Raw genomic sequence first — 21,002 nt, forward strand, 5'->3', positions numbered from 1 at the left:
TCTACTCTCTATTCCATGGTTGAAGGTGTTACGAGAAAGAAAAACCACATGATCGAATCTGACATTTCACTGAGATCTTTGGCATCGTCCATATTAACGCACACAAACCTCTGACGACTTTGTTTATCAAATAGAAAAATAGCTACATTTGAGTTCCCCTCTTTTTCACCATTTTAAGAAAATACATACTTTAGTTAAACTATTCTGCTAAGGGGATGCCCATATCCATCTTCTACAAGAGAGTTGTTCTACCAAAAACTAATCCTTTCAAGAACAATTATTTCCCTAATTATGCTGAGGAAGACAGGCGGTCGTGCGACTTCTCTGCCCAGCCTTTTCTGTGCACTCCCAGGCAGAGACCCTCAGGTGCTATGCTGTAATACTGGAATGTTCTTGGTGAGTCTCTCTTGGTCTTCCTCAAAGGGTCTGCACATGGTATTCTCTTTCATTTATGGGGTTTGAATGCCACAACAGTAATAAAAAAATGTCTTAATACCCAGAAATAATGCAGAGTCAATAACAGATATAGGAGGGTTCATGCAACATAGACAAATCCAAAACTAACACTGGGATGCCACACTTCCACCATTATCTCCCTTTAAGGCATTTCTTATAGAATATTTTTATTCTCCCAAGACTTCATTTAAATAATAATTTTAGTTCTGTACCATTTATATACAAAAGTGTGGGTCCTTATGATTGTATTCATCCAACTCACAAAATTTCATTTATCGTAATATCCAAAACTAGTTATGGATAAAAACCATCCTTCAGTTTATAAGTAATAGTTATTAGTAACGATATGAATTACTCAATGTCAGGTATATAACATATCCTATCTGTAGTTCACCATAATGTGCTCACAATGAATACAAATATAAATCCTAAAGATCTTCCACATACAAGGTTTGATCTGATTGCTTTGTTTTGACACCTGTGAGTTAAGTAAAGTGGCATTACTATGGAGTATGCAAAAACAATACCACAATTTCATATAACAGTTATATAAGCTTTATTTACAGAATGAAAAAAATAACTTAAACCCTTCTGCTAAGGGCATGCAAATAATTAAAGCACTCCATTCATAAATCTGGCACCTAAGGGAAAGTCATTCCCCTAGTTAATTTTATGAGTTACGAAGATGATATTTGTTACCATCTTCTGTTTCGTTAACTTTGATGAAGTAAAATATGAATATTCTATCTGGTCTCTAAACTGGAAAAGTAAAAGTAAATATCCACTCATATTTTTAATATTAAGGAATCATGAAGTGAGAACAATAATGCCTAAAGAAAGCTTTTAAAGCAGGAACCAAATTAGTGCTTAGTCACAAGTACTATATTCAGGAAAGATTTCACATAATGACCTAAAGTTCTTAGATTTTTACTTAGCCTGTCACAAATAGCACAGTTCTCAATCTTGACCCCTTGCCCTCCTGTTCCTCTAATAAGAGTCAAAGAAGAATAAAGTCAAATAAACGCCTTGACTCAGGCCCAGTGCCTACACCTCATAGTTGTGCAGCTGCAAGGCTGACATCCCTTGAATGCCTCACCTCTCCTGCAGAAGATGCCCCTGTCCTGAAATCCATGCCTGAAAGAGCTACAGGTTCACTGGGGCTACTAAGGGTCACAGTCAGTAGTGAGGTTTTTGTGTATATGATGTGAATGGTGGTCCCAGAATTACACAGTACACAGGTTGGGCGATGGCCTTGCCTACATACACTGGTATTGGATCATTAAATCGGAAAATAACTTTGCAACAGTTGATTTTTATATTGACAGAATCACCATTATGTTTCTTTCTTTTCCCCTCTCAGGAGGAAAGAAGTCACATTTTAAAGGATCCACCAAACTTTCTAATTTTTCCTAAGAGAATATATGGCTAATAAGATGCACACAGCAAACACATATATTGTAGCCCACAGAATGGATGGATCAAAAATTAAGGAGTCTGTCTTCATCCCCCACCCCCAGCTCTCTACACCAAGGGGTCCTTAGCACACTGTTCCACGAAACATCACTGGGGGCATGAGGAACAGGGAGGCTTGCCACCTGGTGCAGAGAATACCCAGGTATTTCCTGAGCCCCATCCTGGTGTTCAGAACTGATCTCTATTTTACCCTCCAATTCCATCAGATCCCTAATCCTGTTCACTCCAAATATAAATTCTTTCCTTTTATTACCATTGTCTTTTAAAATGTCATCATTTCTTGGCAAGTATTTATAATCTAACATCCTAGGTTCAAATTCAGCTCTCACTTAAGTAGCCATGTGAATGTCAGTCAGTTATGTGAGTTTTCTAAGAAATCTTAGTTTACTCAATTGTAAGACGTGCAATCAGAGCACCTGTCTCACAGGTACATATTGTAAGTATTAACTGATGATATAAGCAGAGTAGCACAGTACATAGAACTTAATACATACCAAAAATTCGATAAATTTAAGCCAAAATCAAACTGGATTAGGCCTTTTCTAATTAAAACATACTTCCCTTGGTATTTTCATTAGAAATGCAAGCTTATAGGTATAATCAAAATACTCAATGACAAAAAAAATGGTTAATTATGATACATCCACAGTATGGAATGGCATATAGCCATTAATAATAATGAAAGCTTATCCTTTCCTAATGCAGACATGACCACTAGATATTGATTTTTAAAAAGTTGATTGCTAAAGAGCATATCATTGACCAATGCTTGACCCCATGAATCTCAGAAATATAAACATACTCTAAACAACATTAAATACAAAATTTTCCTGTAACACTACCTTCTCATCTCCCATCCATCCTTTACCGCAAACATCCAGACACTTCTACTTCTATCACTCTTTCGGTTTGTCTTCTGCACCTAAATTTTTACTGCAATTGTTTTAATTGACAAAACCCATGACATCTCTTCAGTGGTTACGCTACTGAAGGATTTATATCCTCAGTCACCTTGATACTCCTTCCTTAAGCAAAATCAAATCCTGTGGTTTCCTCTTATCTTTCTGTCTACTCCTTTCTCATTTTCTACTTGCATCTTAAAGTGATGATATATACGGGGTTGCCTCTCCTCAACCCTTTTCTCTCTTTGTTCCATATCATTTCCACCGGTCTGCAACTCACTGCTTGATGTGAACTACCATTCATCTACACACTAGTGATCAGTAATCCCCAGCCCTATTTTTACCCCTTGCCTTGATTTTGCTCTAGAGGATCAGACTCTGGTTTCCAACTGCTTACCTCTTACGGACTTGGCTATGTAAGAGGATATCCCTTTCAACCTCTCTCAGGCAAGAGTATCATTAGGTAGCTAGTTACCAGTCTAGAAAACCTGTGGTCATTGTTAACTCCTATCATTCCCTAGCCTTTCATATCTAACTCATACCATGTGCCAATAATTCTATCCCAATTCCATACCATGTCTCCATTCATAGAGCTTCTATCTTGGATAAGATCTTCATTTGGACTGTTGTAATAATTTCCTAAATGGTCTCTTTATAATAGCCTCTCACAACCCAAAGGCTTCCTAGACTGTATTTTAATAATAACTCCAGAAACAAACCAAATATTTACCTTGTCACTCTTGTATGAAAGCGTTCTCCACAGGCTCATTGCTGGTTATAGAATCCTGGCTTGGCTCACTGGGCCTGTGCAATATGGATCATAAGTTCTCCATCTTTATCTCTTACATGCTCCCCTGTGCATGTAAAACAGCCATCAAATTGAACAGCTTAACAGTCCCCAGACAAGATCTATTATGACTTGCCCCCATGCCTTTGTGTTCGACATTTCTTTGATTGCAATATTCTTCCATTGTATTTGCCTAATAAACTCCTATTCAGCCATCAACAACTTGAGACGTCTTCTCTGATGCCTTGTGGCAAATTCAGAGCCTCGCTCTTTCGCAGCCCCATAGCACTTGACCACTGTGATGCTTCTCACTTTATGAAGCCTCCTGGTTCTTTAACCAAATGATTGCAAGCTAGTTAAGGAGAGTAGCCATGTGCCTACTACAGCAAATTCTGTTGTTACTATTTAATTTTTTTCTTTTTTTGTAATGATGATAAACTGTGATATTATAGACCACGCCCACCTTGTTGACCACACAGGGTTTTTTTCAGATATTTGCAAATGAAAGAATGGTAGGAGAGAAGGAAGGAAGAAAGAATTCATCCCAGTGCCCATGAATCAACCAGATTCAACTTTGGAACCTCCTGAAGGAAAATAAGGAAATCATCTTACCCTAGCAGACTACTGAGATACTTTGAATGTGGTACAGACACAGATCTATGGGTTCAAGAGTTATCCTGCTAGGAGGAAAGATATCTAACCAGATAGCTTAAAGGAAGCCCTTCTTGTTACTACTACTTCCCAACCCCTTCGTGCCTACAATTCTAGCATATCATTTTGAAGAGCATATACAGTTCTTCCCCTCCATAAACTTTGGTTTTAGAATCTAATGATAGGAATTTCTAGTTTCTATGACAATTTCAAGACTATCTAGGGCAACCACACTTGTATGTCTGACTTTCTTGAAAGCATCCTTACCAAGCCACCTATACTTCTCCTAAGGCTAAAGGCTTTGAGCATGTTGGAGATATAGACAGCCCTATTTGCAACTTTTGTTATATGAAGGTGATTTTTTTTTCTATTCAATTTTCACCCCTTTCTCTTCTTTCTACACTCTGAAGCTACACAGAACGGATCTAATCCTTTTTTTTGTTTGTTTTTTTTCTTTGGGCATGAGGCCTTCAGATAGATAGAGAGGATATTAATGTCCTTTTTATGCCACGTGTTTTCCACACGTAGCTTCACCAAGCCCTTTGCCACATCTCATGTGACACGATTTCTAGTTCACAAAACACATCTAGTTATTCCACTCCAAATGACATCCAGCTGTCTATGTTTCTCTTGAAGAGTGTTGTCTAAGGCGGGTGTGACCAAACCAAAGAGCAGAGAGCTCAGCAGCCTCATCTAGATCCTCTGCTCTCTCAGTGGAGCCCAATGTTGAACTGGCACTGGGGACAGCCATCCTATATTATAACTCTACATTGCTCTCACTGAGCTTATGTTCCATTCAAATTCCTAAGTTTTGTGTTTTAAATTAGTTTCAAATTCTTGCAGCTCCTAAGTCCGCCTCCCTACAGAATGCTGAACTCAAGATTTCCAGAGAGCATTTACAGGATGATAGAATACTGTTTGAACCATTTCTCTCACTGACAAAGTCTTACGCACTGACTGCGTCAGAATAGAAATAGGAGTCATCCTGGATCACATCAGAATCTAACAATGTACAGTTGGCCATACATATCCACAGATTCAACCAACACGGATCAAAGATCTTCGAAAAAAATCCAGAAAGCTCCACAAAGAAAAATCTAAACTTGCCACATGCTACCAACAATCTATATAGCATTCACATGTTATTAGGTATTACAAGTAATCTAGAGATGATTTAAAGTATATAAGAGGACATGCGTAGGTTATACACAAATTCTATGCCATTTTATATAAGGGACTCGAGCAGCCACAGATTTTGGTATCCACAGGGGTCCTGAAACCAATCCCCCACAAATACAGAGGGACAGTGGTATATATGGTATCACTCATACAAAACTTATAAAGGAGATTATGCACAAAAATGCACAGAAAAGAGGGAAATAAAAATTCAAAGTTTTAGAAAGAAATATCCTCTCTGTATCCCCGAACCTAATCTACTGCAAAGGTAATTCAAAACTTTATGTGCACAATAGAATAGCATCTCCCAAGGTGTAGTTCAAGAAACATCAGTTCTACGGGATGTTAACAGATATTACGGGAGAAATGAGAAATATCGAAATAAAAAAAAAAAAAAGTAAGACTTTTCAGGGCCTTAAATTTGCAAATGTGAATTGTGACATCTCAGACCTAATAAAACATCAAAATTATCTCAAAGGGTTACTAAAAATAACAAATTCCTGGATTTCACCCTGAAGATCCTGATTTACTAGGTCCAGGAGAGGCTCAGGAATTTGTCCTTTGAACAAGTGTCTCAGGTGATACTGAAGCTGCCAGCCAAGGAACCATTTAGGAGAACCACTCTAATTTGACCATGGACATGTGATGATAGCAGTTTTCTAAGGTACATATTGTCAGAAATAATATGGTAGATTCAGTACTACTTTTGGCTATCTAGAAAATGAAAGCACCACAGAGGTCTTTTTTTTAACAAAAAATTACTCTGAATGGACAGGAATCTGGAGTTTAGCTTTATTTTTACCCCAAATCTCATCTAAGAAAAACATAACCATCTTTTTCAAATAAGATGCCTAAACATCCCACATGTGTCTGCTTCTCTAATTCCACGTTAAAAATGTATTTTACATGGTAAAGAAAAAAAGCTTTGGCAAGGGCAACATTTATCCTGGAAACAGAAACAACGTAGAACAATTACCCCGTGGATTAAGGAAGATGGGTCAGATTGATGGCAAAGTTTTAAGAGAACAAGTTTTGAGTAAGTGAGGTGCTAAGTTTGTGATCAATTTTCTCCAAGAGTAAATAACTACAGGTCCACCCTAGTCACCCTCACATTTATTTGTCATGAAAGTCACTGGAAAAAAATCAAATTATTACTATTTGTCTCCTTTTACTTAAAAATGTACTCTAACATCTCACCCTGACAGAGACTGTTATTTGGGGAAACAAACATTAGGACTGGAAGCACTTATGAATACAAACTCAAGCAAAGAACAACTGAAATTTGACAACACATAAAAATGTCACACTACTTTCACAACAAAACTTCTTTGCTCTTCCAAAAACAATATATAGCTCCAAAGACACACGCATATGTCCACTTACAAATGCAGCACACACAATCATTCTGGGAACAGCCAGCTACTATACATTGTGCATCAACTGAGTAGTGCAATTCATCTCAATTATTATAGCACAAATAATACTTGCCCTCCCTTTCTCATTAATATGCTCTCAAGGGATGGCTTTCTAAAAAGAAAAATATAAATTCATAAGAATTTCAGAATTCCAAGATAAAATAGCAACAGTCATATACATAGCTGCAATAAAAGACATTTTTATAAAAAGACTAAACATATGGATTTTTCTTAGTAAAATATAAGCAAGTTTCTTTTTCATTTAAAGGTACCTGCAAAATGTGACTTCCCAAATGTGCTTCAAATACTTCAATGGCCAGTGCACTGGGGCTTCTCCTTCGCTGTGCACCTATAACTTAAAAGAAAAAGAAAAGAAAAGAAAGAAAGAAAAAAAATTAAGTTGGGGCTCTGATTTACACCTTCAGCTTCATTTCTCTGTAACTGTATCACTAGACAGCTACTATATCAAAGAGATCTGAGAGAAACACAACCCAGTGTTAACTCTGGTTCTGAGTTGCTTGAGCAAAATCAGAGCCTAGGGTGAATTTCCATCTCAGAATATCAACTTCTACAAACATTAAAAATCATATCCAGACTTAAAACAATTTTCTTTTCCTTTTTGAGCTATTTTTCCTACACTGGAGCAAAAAAACAAAACAAATATGAATGTTCGCACTCTTTTAAAATAAATTGGTAAACTGTTTTTCTTAAAATTTAGCTATTGTTATTTTTAAAGCATATACGTATTGCCTTTTCCTCCCAGAGAAACCTGAATGTTTAATATCCTCTAGGCTAGAAAAAAGCAAACAGGACTTTTTAAATGTTCTAATGCAATAACTTTATCATAATTTAATAAGCACAACATGTCGGCTAAGAGAGTCTCATTAATGACTGTTTGCACTAGTGTTAAGTGTCTCAGGATGGCTGGATTTCATATTTACTGAATATTCACATGTAACTATTCCTACAGGACCTACAGGGAGCCCAGGTGGATGCTTGCCCAGCATGTGTCCTGCAGGTCTGTGACTGTTTTCTTATCTGTATTCTTCTGTTCTCCTACTAACTTATAGTTTGTCTTTCTCTTCCTGGCATACCCTACATGTGCTGTCTGCAGGCACATACACCCGAAGGGCCTCCCAACCCCTAACAAAAGAGCTTAATGCATGATATTTGGGGATCCAAAATTGAGGGCCTTCTCTTTACAATTTTTTTTTTTGGAATGGGATCACAATTTGCTTTTGAATCTGTTCTGGCTCTTTTCCCTGTTTCAAAAAGTTCTCAAACATAAAAATCAATTTGCTTTCCAGTAATTTATGAACAAAAATATTCTGAACTTTTCCATATTTCCAACAGGTACATTCTTTATGTCTTCCTGCTTTTCTTAAAAAATTGTATGACAAACCTCTATTCTCTCAAACCTAGACACTATAAATTGAAAATAAAATCAAATCCCCTACTTTCTTACTTCTCAAAACACTTTCAGCTAGTTGACAAGAAAATTCCAGCAAAATGCTGCTGGGATAATTCTGCTTCGTTTCAGTTACTAAGTCAGTCAGTTGGATCCATAGCTTAGTAGGGATTATAATATAAATGTACTTATGATTATTGTGCTGTGCAAAATAGGCAGTTTACCCCTGCAATTGAAAGCTAATGTCTGCCAGGTCTGAAAGGCACTTTGAAAATAGCATGAGTGGTAAGTATCATTATCACTAGCAAGAAGAAATAAAAGGGGCATTATTTTCAATGGGAAAATTTATAAAATATAATTGAAGAGTGATTATTATCAAAGAATATTCCAGTTGGAAGGGATCTTAAAGATCTCAATTCCAAATTCTTCATTTGCTTCAGAAGCAAAACACACAACTAATATTCTTAAAATAGAAAAATCAGTTTTCTATCCTAAGACTAATCATTACTGTAAGCATAGACATATGATTTTTAAATTTTTAATCTAAGATGTACTTAAGACAGTACTACTGGGTGTGTGGCATTTCTGATTAATTTCCTATTCTAACATGCACATTACTCCCTTCAAAACTCCTTTGGCATTTTTGATAATGCAGCTGTCTTGCTGAATACTGTTTTCAGTTTCTAGAGTGTTAATTGCACATTATGGTAGCTTGGTGTGAATGATCCCACATGAATAAAATCTGCAGTTCTTTTTTTTTTGTTAAGATTGTTGTGGGGAGGGGAGCTCTGGGGAGGCAGAAGGGGGGTGTTGAAAAACTTCAAAAGTGTCCACTCTGTTTTTGAGGCAGTAATTAGGATCCAGAAAGCTCCTTATTAATAGTTCATAATTTGGGGGCATTTCAGGACTTCCAATTATGAAGTTCAAAATAAACCATTGTACCTCACAGAAGAAATGGGTTGATCTTAGAGAACACAGACTATTCTCCAAAGAACTGGATTAAGAGTGGGGCAAGAGAGCAACAGCCACCAACCTACAGAGGACCCTAAAACATCACAGGAAAGGAAGGGAACATGTTTATTTACTAGAAGGCCCAAGAAGCATGCTCCAGTAACAACTGCCCTCTAGAAGCATGGAAACAGGTGACTACAGTGGGGTCCTGCAGGGGTTATTTAAGCCTGTCCATTGATGGCCTTTCTTTTCCTGCCTTTCCTCAACTTAGGGCTCAGCTGTTCTCTAAGTAAATGTTGCAAATGCATAAATAATTAGGAATTTTATTTTAAAAGCTCCTTAGTCAGCCTGGGGATCCCACATGCCTTCATCAGCTCTTCTATCCATGAGTCCTTCCTGCATAGTTATTTTTCTTTGTTCTTCAGACCCTCTAGAAATCTGAGTGTGTGCATCCTAGTACATGCTAGCATAACATACAAGCATCTTGTAAGTGGTTTCATGCGTTTCTCTTCAATGGCATTTTTATGGCACTGGAACTTCTCTTGATTTATATGTTTTGCACTTATGCAGGTGATATGGGGCTGTAATGACAGTTCCTAATTTTACAACCAACATAAATATGTTAAACAGGAGTCCATTATGCCTCCAGTAGAAGCCCAGCTCTGACTGTAGCATTATTGGTAACTGAATAGATGTTAAATAATGTACTTTTTATCTTGTACTTTTCATCCTACCACATTTGGTATTTTGAGTATTTAGACAATAATCTGATAACTCAGGAATGATGCAGTTATTTTGTTCCTCTGTGTTAATGTCACTGTGTTTACGGATTATCATTCGTGCTTAAAGAAAAACTAAAGAGGCATTTCCTCAGTGAGGCTCATCATTCTCAGAAAAGTAATACATTGCTTATGAAGCTCTCTCAGATTGTTTTATTTTGGAAGTTGACCATTTCTAAAACCAGTTGGTAGCCCACACACACTGCGTACTTCTTATTGCTGAATAGGTCAATGCTTTATCTGATCTACAGACACTTCATTCATTTGTCTGTTCAATTAAAAGACACTGCGTTTGAAATTTAAACAACACTAAATTAACTAAAAAATGCACAGCACATTGCTAAATAAATGGAACACATAATCCCGTTATCTGTGAGGATTATATCTTTTAAGTCACTGACAGTGAGATGTGAGAGTTGTATAAACTGAACAGGTTATATAAACTGTTAAAAGAAAAAAAAATCAAGCTATAGTAATATAGTAATTCAAATTCGATTCAGCATTGACTGAGTAACTATTTGACACTGAAAACTGCTAGCTACTGTAGAGTAACTAGTGTTATAAGACCTAATAAACGTTCCACAAGAAAATTTTAAGCAATTCAAAACAAACCTAGGCCCAGCATATAATTATCAAGACCACAACATGATCATCTCATGTTTTTCAAGGGTTAGAAATAAAACACCTAGAGTTTTAAGAGACTTTAAATGGAAGAGATATATAGGGAGAAAGATTTTTAAAAATCAGCTAAAGAAATTCTGATTGTCTCAGAATTCTAAAATGATATGATGAATCATTAGGATTGTGCCTTTGGCCTTTCTCTCATTAAAAAAGGAAGACAGAAGGAAGCCCCAATCTGAAATATGTATCTGAAAAATTAGTTTTGTCCCTCAACAACGTCAGCAAAAATACTCTAATCTAGACTCTTCCACATAACCTTGTGAGGTAGTCTTTGAGAATTAATTAAGTGCAGTAAAAGACAATTCCTCTTTGGGGAAATGTACCACACACTCCCAGTCATATTCCTAACCAGTGCCTGTCACCTTCGGGGATGCACAAACACCAGGAAGGCTGAGGATTATTGCTCAGTGGGAGTTTGACCTATTCAGCCAAAAGGTCAGCTTGCCACATAAGAACCCATTACAAAACAGAAACAGGACAGCTCAGTGGACACACATAATGAAAGAGGGAAAAGTCACGAGCCCTTCTTGCCTTGTGTCCTGCATTGCCCTTTTCCTCCTAACCCTCCCCACCCCCATTTCCAGAGAAGCTGGCACTGCCCCAGCTCCTCACGAGCACAGCTCACAGTGGGAAGGTAAACCACAGGCAGGCAGAGAGAAAGGGGCTCATTATTTCAGGGATCACTTGAAAAAGATATTCAAAGGTAGAGTATGACATAGTGAGGCAGGATTTCCAAGAGATTGTTTTATTTGGAAAAAGTTGTCATTAGCAGATAGGGAAGACCATTTTAGAGCGACTTTCTCATCCAGCTCTCCCTCCATGGGGAGCGGAATGGCAGGATGGGTGAATGTAGCCTTAACATCCTGCAGGTGCTATTTCAAGAGCAAAATCATCCACCGAGTAAAAAGGCAAGCTTTATGGGTACCCTCTGAATCTGTCATCTAAGGGGCAAGGCTCTGTTCCCACACTGAGCTTGGGGGAAGAGAGGACTGAAGGGCATGCTTAATGAAATCCCGACATCACTCCCTGGGCTTTAGCACTTGGGCTAAGCAAAGTCAGGGTCTGGGAAAGAAAGGAGTACAGAATGCTTAATGAGTCTTTCCATGGCTACCAAAGAGAAGAAAAGGGATTTCCTTTGAAGAATGTCAATTAGCCTCCCTCACTGTAGGGCAAATGAAGCCAGGGAGGGTTTTCCCAGGAGCCTTAGAAGTTTATGAGGTATGCAGTTGTGTGTGCGTGTGTGTTTCCCTTTATATAAAATAAACATTTATATGCCTTCATTGACTATGGGACCAATTCTTCATTCTGACACTCATTCTCACAGCTCTGCCTACTGCCCAGATTCACAATTTGTACCCTTTCAACACTAAATTCCTCATTGTTTGTGCATGCCCTAAACATTGGGGGAACTTCAGGTTGGGATGGAGATGATACACTCAAATAACCAGTGTTAGGTACCAGCTTAACCTATACAGCGGCACTAAAACAGAAACTCTATTGTCAAAAGCAGGATATGTGGAGTTTCCACACAGTGCATAATGCAAATATCTGAAAACAAAGAATAACAATGCTTTTACAGTGTACTTTCAACCAAGATTAGTTTTTTGCCACTTAAAATACAGGATAACTGAAGACCAGAGAAGAGAAATAGGGACAAGTATTATTAATCCGGCATTTGAATGTTAGATTAACATTAAATGTAAGAAGGAAAACCTCCCATATTCAAAAATAGTACAGTTTGGGTTTATTTTTAAATTCATATCTAGAATATTTTTAAAAATCAAAAAATACATCTTAATAATTCATACCCCAAACCCATTAACACATTATATTAGCCATGTAGACAAAAGAGGTATTTAATCTATTAAAATAGTTGAAACTCTAAGAAGTCTTATGCTGATTCAAAAAATTCTTTGACTCAACACATTTAAATTTCTCCCACATTTTAAGTATGGATTGAATATATTAGGGAAAAGCATTAAGGGTGATATGACTGTGAGAGTATTAATATTTACAAGTGAATTGCTGAACTTAAGAAGAAGGAACCATGTCTGCTTTTCCCCAAAAAGCCTATCTGTATGGCTTCAACTAGTACAAACTAAGGGCAAACACAACATTCAAACAGATCTGTTTAAACAAGGATGTGTTTATCACGCGCTTCTTATCTTCTGAAGAACTAAGTAGTATTCACATATTTTTGAAAACTTTTCTTTACAAAACTTTTCTCCATCAAAATGGCAAAACTGTCTAAAAGTGAAATAGCACCCAAGTATTACTTTAATAAGTCTTGAAAAGGTTTTTGTACAAATTACAGGGACTTCTTTTTAGTACTGAGTTTCCATTTTAGAGTCATTTGGGGACTTGCCTGGTGGCACAGTGGTTAAGAATCCGCTTGCCAATGCAGGGGACACGGGTTCGAGTCCTGGTCCGGGAATACCCCACATGCCGTGGAGCAACTAAGCCCACGCGCCACAACTACTGAGCCTGCGCTCTAGAGCCTGCGAGCCATAGCTACTGAGCCCGCAAGCCGCAGCTACTGAAGCCCACAAGCCTAGAGCCCGTGCTCCACAACAAGAGAAGCCACTGCAATGAGAAGCCCACGCACCACAACAAGAGTAGCCTGCACTCGCCGCAACTAGAGAAAAGCCCACGCACAGCAACGAAGACCCAATGCAGCCAAAAATAAATAAATAAATTTATTAATTAAAAAAAAAAGTCATTTTGCCCACCTGCCTTGCTTTTCCACTGAAGGAAATGAGACTTACCAAAGCAGTTATTTCTTCATCTGTAGCTGGGGAAAGAGGAATAGCCATTCTCTGACAATCTGGAAGTTACTATAGGAGCTATTATATTTACCTTACACGGGCTACAGAGTAGTTAACATTCTTCTTGAGGGAACCCAAACTTCCCCTTGGCAATGAAATTCTTAAGGCAATGGGTTAAGCTGCTGTTTGGAGTGACAGCACCTGAGGGAATGATGAAGCCCTGACAGTCAACATCTCTGAGAACAGAAACCTCGGGAACATACAGGCATGATCCACAGTCTAGGCTGAAGGTTGGGGAGTGGGGCACATGAGGGGAATCCTCAAGAGGTGCATGGAGGTGTAAGGGCAGGATTGGACTAATAGATGAAGGCATGCTTTATTTCTTGCTACTTCAAAGTAACTGTTGCAAATCCAAACAGGACTTTCTGAAAATGGTACGTAGTAATCATTCCAATTTAACTTTCTTCATCATTTCCATAACAATGGATATAAAAAAACAGTCACTTTTAAAGGACTTGAAGTCCAAACACAATTCCAAGCCTTTTCTGAATATATTTCTTGGCTTCAACAAATTGATGCTACAGGGGTTGCTTTGGATGCAAAGTTTAAAGTTAACTATTTAATTCCCTTTACACAGTGAAGGAAATGAAAATTTCCTCTTTGTATTTACAAAATAAATAAAAGATAAAAAAATAGACCCTGACTAATTCCTGTCTTTGGATTCCAGCAGAGATATGGATATCATGAATTGCACTCCCTCTCCATCTGGGGAAGTTTTAAGAGTGAGGCAGTTATAAAGTGACTCGAGAATGAAGAATGCAGACTAGGAGAAACTTTGAGTGGCAGGGGGTCTTGATTTTTATCTAACGTGAACTCAGCAAGAAGATATCAACGAGTTTATTCTGGCTTCAGGGCTATCGCAGCAAACACGTACTGAACCTCACTACATGGCAGGCACTTTGCTGGGCACTGAGAGCACAAAGATGACCAACACAGAGTCTACTGAGCGAGGCAGTCCTGTGTGATAGAAGGGTCCCGTGGGCCACAGGGAGTGGGCAGTGCAGACACCAGCCCGGGCTCAGAGCCTGAACACGTGCCTGATGTGGGAAGGTGCTCTGTCCCTTGAGTACCATCTGCAAGCTCTAGCTCTGAGCTGCTTCTTTTCTTGTTGTTGCTGTTGTTCTCGTTCCTTTTCTTCCCATGACAACCTTCTACAAATTACCTACTCTGTGTATGTCAGGAAGGAATACCATGGGATCGCATGAATTAAGGGCACCATTCACAGAAAGACAGCAAGCGCATTCTGACCATAGCTATCAAAAGGAAAACTAGAGAGGACGCATCTAACTTGGGATTTGAATGCAGCACTAACCGGGCAAAGTTGGCTACTTGTCCTTTAATTGGTAGAAATGACCTCCTCCAATGATATGCTAGAAATGTTTTTGAGAAGTTTAAATTTTTAATGGGGCTTAGATTTGGTAGGTCCCCGGGGCTGAAAAAAAAGGATTATTATACTTTCATTTTGCAAACTGTCTTAAAAAAGCCTTTCAGTTGAGTGCCGTTGTACAACTGTCACCCCTTCTGACCTCAGTGGCGCACAGACTGTCAGTGGCATGATTCTGCCCAGTAGGAAGGGAGTGGAGATTATCACTGAAGCTGTATGGTGTCAGTCAGCACTCACTGATAAAAGGAAAAAGTCCACAGCTGTTATCTTGATTTTTTTTTTCCAAGTCTGATCCCAAAGCTTCATGTTATGACATTTGTAACATCTGCTACAAATAGTGAGGTAAGTCAGGAGCAACTTTATTACTTCCAGTCTAATGCTCCATCCATCCTCTAGGCTTTCCCAGGCCAGTGATACGACAGGGAGCTGAGAAACACTGGCTCTGCAGGAAGTAGCTTGTGTCTCCGAGGTAGAAAGAAGGCAGCGTCTCTGTCCCTTTCTCCTCCTCCTTCTCCTGTTCACCCATTCATATATTCAACCATATTCACATTCTCTCGCTTGCTAGCTCACTCTTGGACCACATCAATGCTTGGCAGTGTCTTTAGTGACTTTCTGACAAAAGAGTAGTCAACATAAATACTTCCATGAAGTAGTGGGCTGTTGGCCCAAAGGACGAGATGCTGTGATGATAATCGCACCTGCTACTGAAAAGTCACACTGATCCACTTCCAGAGCTCAACTATCTCAGGCCACGGTATTATATCTACTTATCCAAAATTTAGTAAACATTTATAATATCGAAGATATTAACCTCAATGGCCTAGGAGCTAGTGATGTAAGCCCGGTTCCCATTTCCATTTCTGAATGCTTTCTTTATATGTCAGCAGAAGAAAGCTAAAAGTATCCACGCAAAATATGCTGAGCCTCTACTTCTTGCTTGGCACTCTGTCAGTGAATATAAAAATGAAAAGGCACCGTCCTGACTCTCCAGGTGACTGGAATCTAGTGGGAAGACTGATACATAAGCAAACGAACAGAACACAATAAATGTGGGACTCTCGACTCTCAACTCAGGATGGGGGCAGGGAGAGTGGAGGCAGGAAAGGCTTCAGGATAGGGGTACTGCTGGAACTGTGGTGTGAAGGCTGAGGTTACGCAGACAGTGAACTATGACAACCAAGACCCTGGGATCCACTGGTTGGACATAGAGGCAAGAACCATTTCACATTAACATAGCTGCGTGTGCAAGGTTCCAGGCTCACCATCTGGCCACCTCCAGCTTGCTTTTCCTTAAGCTGCAACCCCAATGGATTGTCATATTCCTACAGACACTTGCAGGGCTGGGTACCCCACTACCACATCAACTTCTTGGGGCTCAACACTACAGCTTAATCATGCAGTCACATGATTGCACCCAGGAGAGTCAAATTCCGCTCAGCTCTGTCTGCAAACCCTAACTTTACTGTTCGACCTCCTGCACTGCCTGAGTCAAAGTTCCTGAAGTGCACACCTACACCACAGAAGACAGCTTGGCACTGTGTGAGGCAACCCCATCACCAGATGGACTGTCCTAACACCTTGGAGGTTTTTTTTGTTTTTTGTTGTTTTTAAGAATAACTTTACTTTTTTTTATTGAAGTATAGTTGATTTACAATGTTATGCCAATCTCTGCTGTACAGCAAAGTGACTCAGTTATACACATACATACATTTTTAATATTCTTTTCCATTATGGTTTATCACAGGATATTGATATACATTATATCCTGTGCTATACATTAGGACCTTGTTCTTTACCCTTTCTAAATGTGAGAGTTTGCACCTACCAACCCCAAACTCCTGTCCATCCCTCTCCCTCCCCCACTCTCCCACGGCAACCACAAATCTGTTCTCTATGTCTGTGAGTCTGTTTCTGTTTTATAGATCGGTTCATTTGTGGCATATTTTAGATTCCACATATAAGTGATATCACATGGTATTTGTCTTTCTCTTTCTGACTTACTTCACTTAGTATGATAATTTCTGGTTGCATCCATGTTGCTGCAAAGGGCATTATTTCATTTCTTCTTTTATGGTTGACTACTATTCCATTGTATATACGTACCACATATTGTTTATCCATTCATCTGTCGATGGACATTTAGATGGTTTCCATGTTTTGGCTATTGTGAATAGTGCTGCTATGAACATAGGGATGCATGTATCTTTTTTTTTGAATTTTATTTTATTATTGTTTTATACAACAGGTTCTTATTAGTTATCCATTTCATACATATTAGTGTATACATGTCAATCCCAGTCTCCCAATTGATCACACCACCACCACTCCCCCACTGCTTTCCCCCCTTGGTGTCCATACATTTCTTCTCTACATCTGTGCCTCTACTTGTGCCCTGCAAATCGGTTCATCTCTACAATTTTTCTAGATTCCACATATATGCGCTAACATATGATATTCGTTTTTCTCTTTCTGACTTACTTCACTCTGTATGACAGTCTCTAGGTCCAACCACGTCTCTACAAATGGCCCACTTTCATTCCTTTTTATGGCTAAGTAATATTCCATTGTATATATGTACCACATCTTCTTTATCCATTCATCTGTCAATGGGCATTAGGTTGCTTCCATGACCTGGCTATTGTAAATAGTGGTGCAATGAACATTGGGGTGCATGTGTCTTTTTGAATTATGGTTTTCTCAGGGTATATGCCCAGTAGTGGGATTGCTGGATCATATGGTAGTTCTAGTTTTAGTTTTTTAAGGAACCTCCATACTGTTCTCCATAGTGGCTGTATCAATTTACATTCCCACCAACAGTGCAAGAGGGTTCCCTTTCCTCCACACACTCTCCAGCATTTGTTGTTTGCAGATTTTCTGATGATGCCTATTCTGACTGGTGTGAGGTAATACCTCACTGTAGTTTTGATCTGCATTTCTTTAATAATTAGCGATGTTGAGCAACTTTTCATGTGCCTCTTGGCCATCTGTATGTCTTCTTTGGAGAAAAGTCTATTTAGGCCTTCTGCCCATTTTTTGATTGGGTTGTTTGTTTTTTTAATATTGCGCTACATGAGCTGTTTATATATTTTGGAGATTAATCCTTTGTCTGTTGATTTGTTGGAAATATTTTCTCCCATGTCTGAGGGTTGTCTTTTCGTATGGTTTATAGTTTCCTTTGCTGTGAAAAAGCTTTTAAGTTTCATTAGGTCCCATTTGTTTATTTTTGTTTTTATTTCCATTACTCTAGGAGGTGGGTCAAAAAAGATCTTGCTGTGATTTATGTCAAAGAGTGTTCTTCCTATGTTTTCCTCTAAGAGTTTTATAGTGTCTGGTCTTACACTGAGGTCTTTAACCCATTTTGAGTTTATTTCTGTGTATGGTGTTAGGAAGTGTTCTAATTTCATTCTTTTACATGTAGTTGTCCAGTTTTCCCAGCATCACTTATTGAAGAGATTGTCTTTTCTCCATTGTATATCCTTGTCCCCTTTGTAATAGATAAGTTGACCATAGGTGCGGGGGTTTATCTTTGGGCTTCCTATCCTGTTCCGTTGATCTATATTTCTGTTTTTGTGTCAGTACCACATTGTCTTGATTACTGTAGTTTGTAGTATCATCTGAAGTCAGGGAGTCTGATTCCTCCAGCTCTGTTTTCTTCCCTTAAGATTGCGTTGGCTATTTGGGGTCTTTTGTGGCTCCACACAGATCTTAAGATTTTTTGTTCTAGTTCTGTAAAAAATGCCATTGGTTATTTGATAGGGATTGCATTGAATCTGTAGATTGCTTTGGGTAGTATAGTCATTTTCACAATATTGATTCTTCCAATCCAAGAACATGGTATATCTCTACATCTGTCTGTGTCATCTTGATTTCTTTCATCAGTGTCTTATAGTTTTCTGACTACAGGTCTTTTACCTCCTTAGGTAGGTTTATACCTAGATATTTTACTGTTTTTGTTGCAATGGTGAATGGGATTGTTTCCTTAATTTTTAATAAAGATCTTTCTGATCTTTCTTGTTAGTGTATAGGAGTGCAAGAGTTTTCTGTGTATTAATTTTGTATCCTGCAACTTTACCAACTTTATCGATTAGCTCTAGTAGTTTTCTGGTGGCATCTTTAGGATTCTCTATGTATAATATCATGTCATCTGCAAACAGTGACAGTTTTACTTCTTCTGTTCCAATTTGTATTCTTTTTATTTATTTCTCTTCTCTAGGACTAGGAAGTGGTTAGGACTTCCAAAACAATGTGGAATAAGAGTGGTGAGAGTGGACATCCTTGTCTTGTTCCTGATCTTAGTGGAAATGCTTTCAGTTTTTCACCATTGAGAATGATGTTGGCTGTGGGTTTGTCATATATGGCCTTTATTATGTCGCGGTAGGTTCCCTCAATGCCCACTTTCTGGAGAGTTTTTATCATAAATGGGTGTTGACTTTTGTCAAAAGCATTTTCTGTATCTATTGTAATGATCATATGGTTTTTCTTCTTCGGTTTGTTAATATGGTGTATCACATTGATTGATTTGCGTATATTGAAGAATCCATTCATCCCTGGGATAAATCCTACTTCACCATGGTGTATGATCCTTTTAACGTGTTGTTGTATTCTGTTTGCTAGTATTTTTTTTTTGAGGATTTTTGCATTTATATTCATGAGTGATACTGGTCTGTAATTTTCTTTTTTTGTAGTATCTTTGTCTGGTTTTGGTATCAGGGTGATGGTAGCCTCGTAGAATGAGTTTGGGAGTATTCCTTCCTCTGCAATTTTTTGGGAGAGTTTGAGAAGGATGGGTGTTAGCTCTTCTCTAAATGTTTGATAGAATTCACATGTGAAGCCATCTGGTCCTGGACTTTTGTTTGTTGGAAGGTTTTTAACCACAGTTTCAATTTCATTACTTGTGATTCGTCTCTTCATATTTTCTATTTCTTCCTGGTTCAGTCTTGGAAGGTTATACATTTCTAAGAATTTGTCCATTTCTTCCAGGTTGTCCATTTTATTGGCATAGAGTTGCTTGTAGCAGTCTCTTATGATGCTTTGTATTTCTGTGGTATCTGTTGTAACTTCTCCATTTTCATTTCTAATTTTTTTGATTTGAATCCTCTCCCTCTTTTTCTTGATGAGTCTAGTTAAAGGTTTATCAATTTTGTTTATGTTCTCAAAGAACCAGCTTTTAGTTTTATTAATCTTTCCTATTGTTTTCTTTGTTTCTATTTCATTTATTTCTGCTCTGATCTTTATGATTTCTTTCCCTCTACTAACGCTGGGTTTTGTTTCTTCTTCTTTCTCTAGTTCCTTTAGGTGTAAGGTTAGACTGTTTACTTGAGATTTTTCTTGTTTCTTGAGTTAGGATTGTATTGCTATAAACTTCCCTCTTAGAATTGCTTTTGCTGCATCCCATAGATTTTGGATTGTCATGTTTTCGTTGTCATTTGTCTCTAGGTATTTTTTGATTTCCTCTCTGATTTCTTTGGTGATCTCTTGGTTATTTAGTAACATATTGTTAAGCCTCCATGTGTTTGTGTTATTTACGTTTTATCCCCTGTAATTTATTTCTAATCTCATAGTGTTGTGGTTGGAAAAGATGCTTGATATGATTTCAATTTTCTTAAAATTACTGAGGCTTAGTTTGTGACCCAAGATGTGATCTATAATGGAGAATGTTCTGTGTGCACTTGAGAAGAAAGTGTAATCTATTGTTTTCAGATGGAATGTCCTATAAATATCAATTAAATCTACCTGGTCTATTGTATTATTTAAAGCTTGTGTTTCCTTATTAATTTTCTGTCTGGATGATCTGTCCATTGGTGTAAGTGAGGTGTTAAAGTCCCCCACTATTAGTGTGTTACTGTCGATTTCCTCTTTTATAGCTGTTAGCATTTGCCTTATGTATTGAGGTGCTCCTATGTTGGGTGCATATATATTTATAATTGTTATATCTTCTTCTTGGATTGATCCCTTGATCATTATGTAGTGTCCTTCCTTGTCTCTTGTAACATTCTTTATTTTAAAGTCTATTTTATCTGATACGGGTATTGCTACTCCAGCTTTCTTTTGATTTCCATTTTCATGGAATATCTTTTTCCATCCCCTCACTTCCAGTCTGTATGTGTCCCTAGG

At 38.0% G+C, this 21,002-nt stretch overlaps 1 protein-coding gene across 11 annotated transcripts in view; it reads right to left on the reverse strand.

Moving 5' to 3' along the window:
* The window catches only part of NPAS3 (neuronal PAS domain protein 3), an 871,164-nt gene that overhangs the window by 436,946 nt on the left and 413,216 nt on the right, over positions 1-21,002 (reverse strand). For 9 of the 11 annotated variants that reach the window (XM_067737815.1, XM_067737799.1, XM_067737848.1 and 6 more), the window contains one exon: positions 7,133-7,215. In XM_067737815.1, the coding sequence (XP_067593916.1) occupies positions 7,133-7,215 (83 nt within the window). The remainder of the gene's footprint in view (positions 1-7,132; positions 7,216-21,002) is intronic. The other 2 variants (XM_067737808.1, XM_067737833.1) reach the window with 1 other exon arrangement.

This window comes from Pseudorca crassidens, chromosome 1 (genome assembly GCF_039906515.1).
Source record: "Pseudorca crassidens isolate mPseCra1 chromosome 1, mPseCra1.hap1, whole genome shotgun sequence".
Lineage (NCBI taxonomy): Eukaryota > Metazoa > Chordata > Mammalia > Artiodactyla > Delphinidae > Pseudorca > Pseudorca crassidens.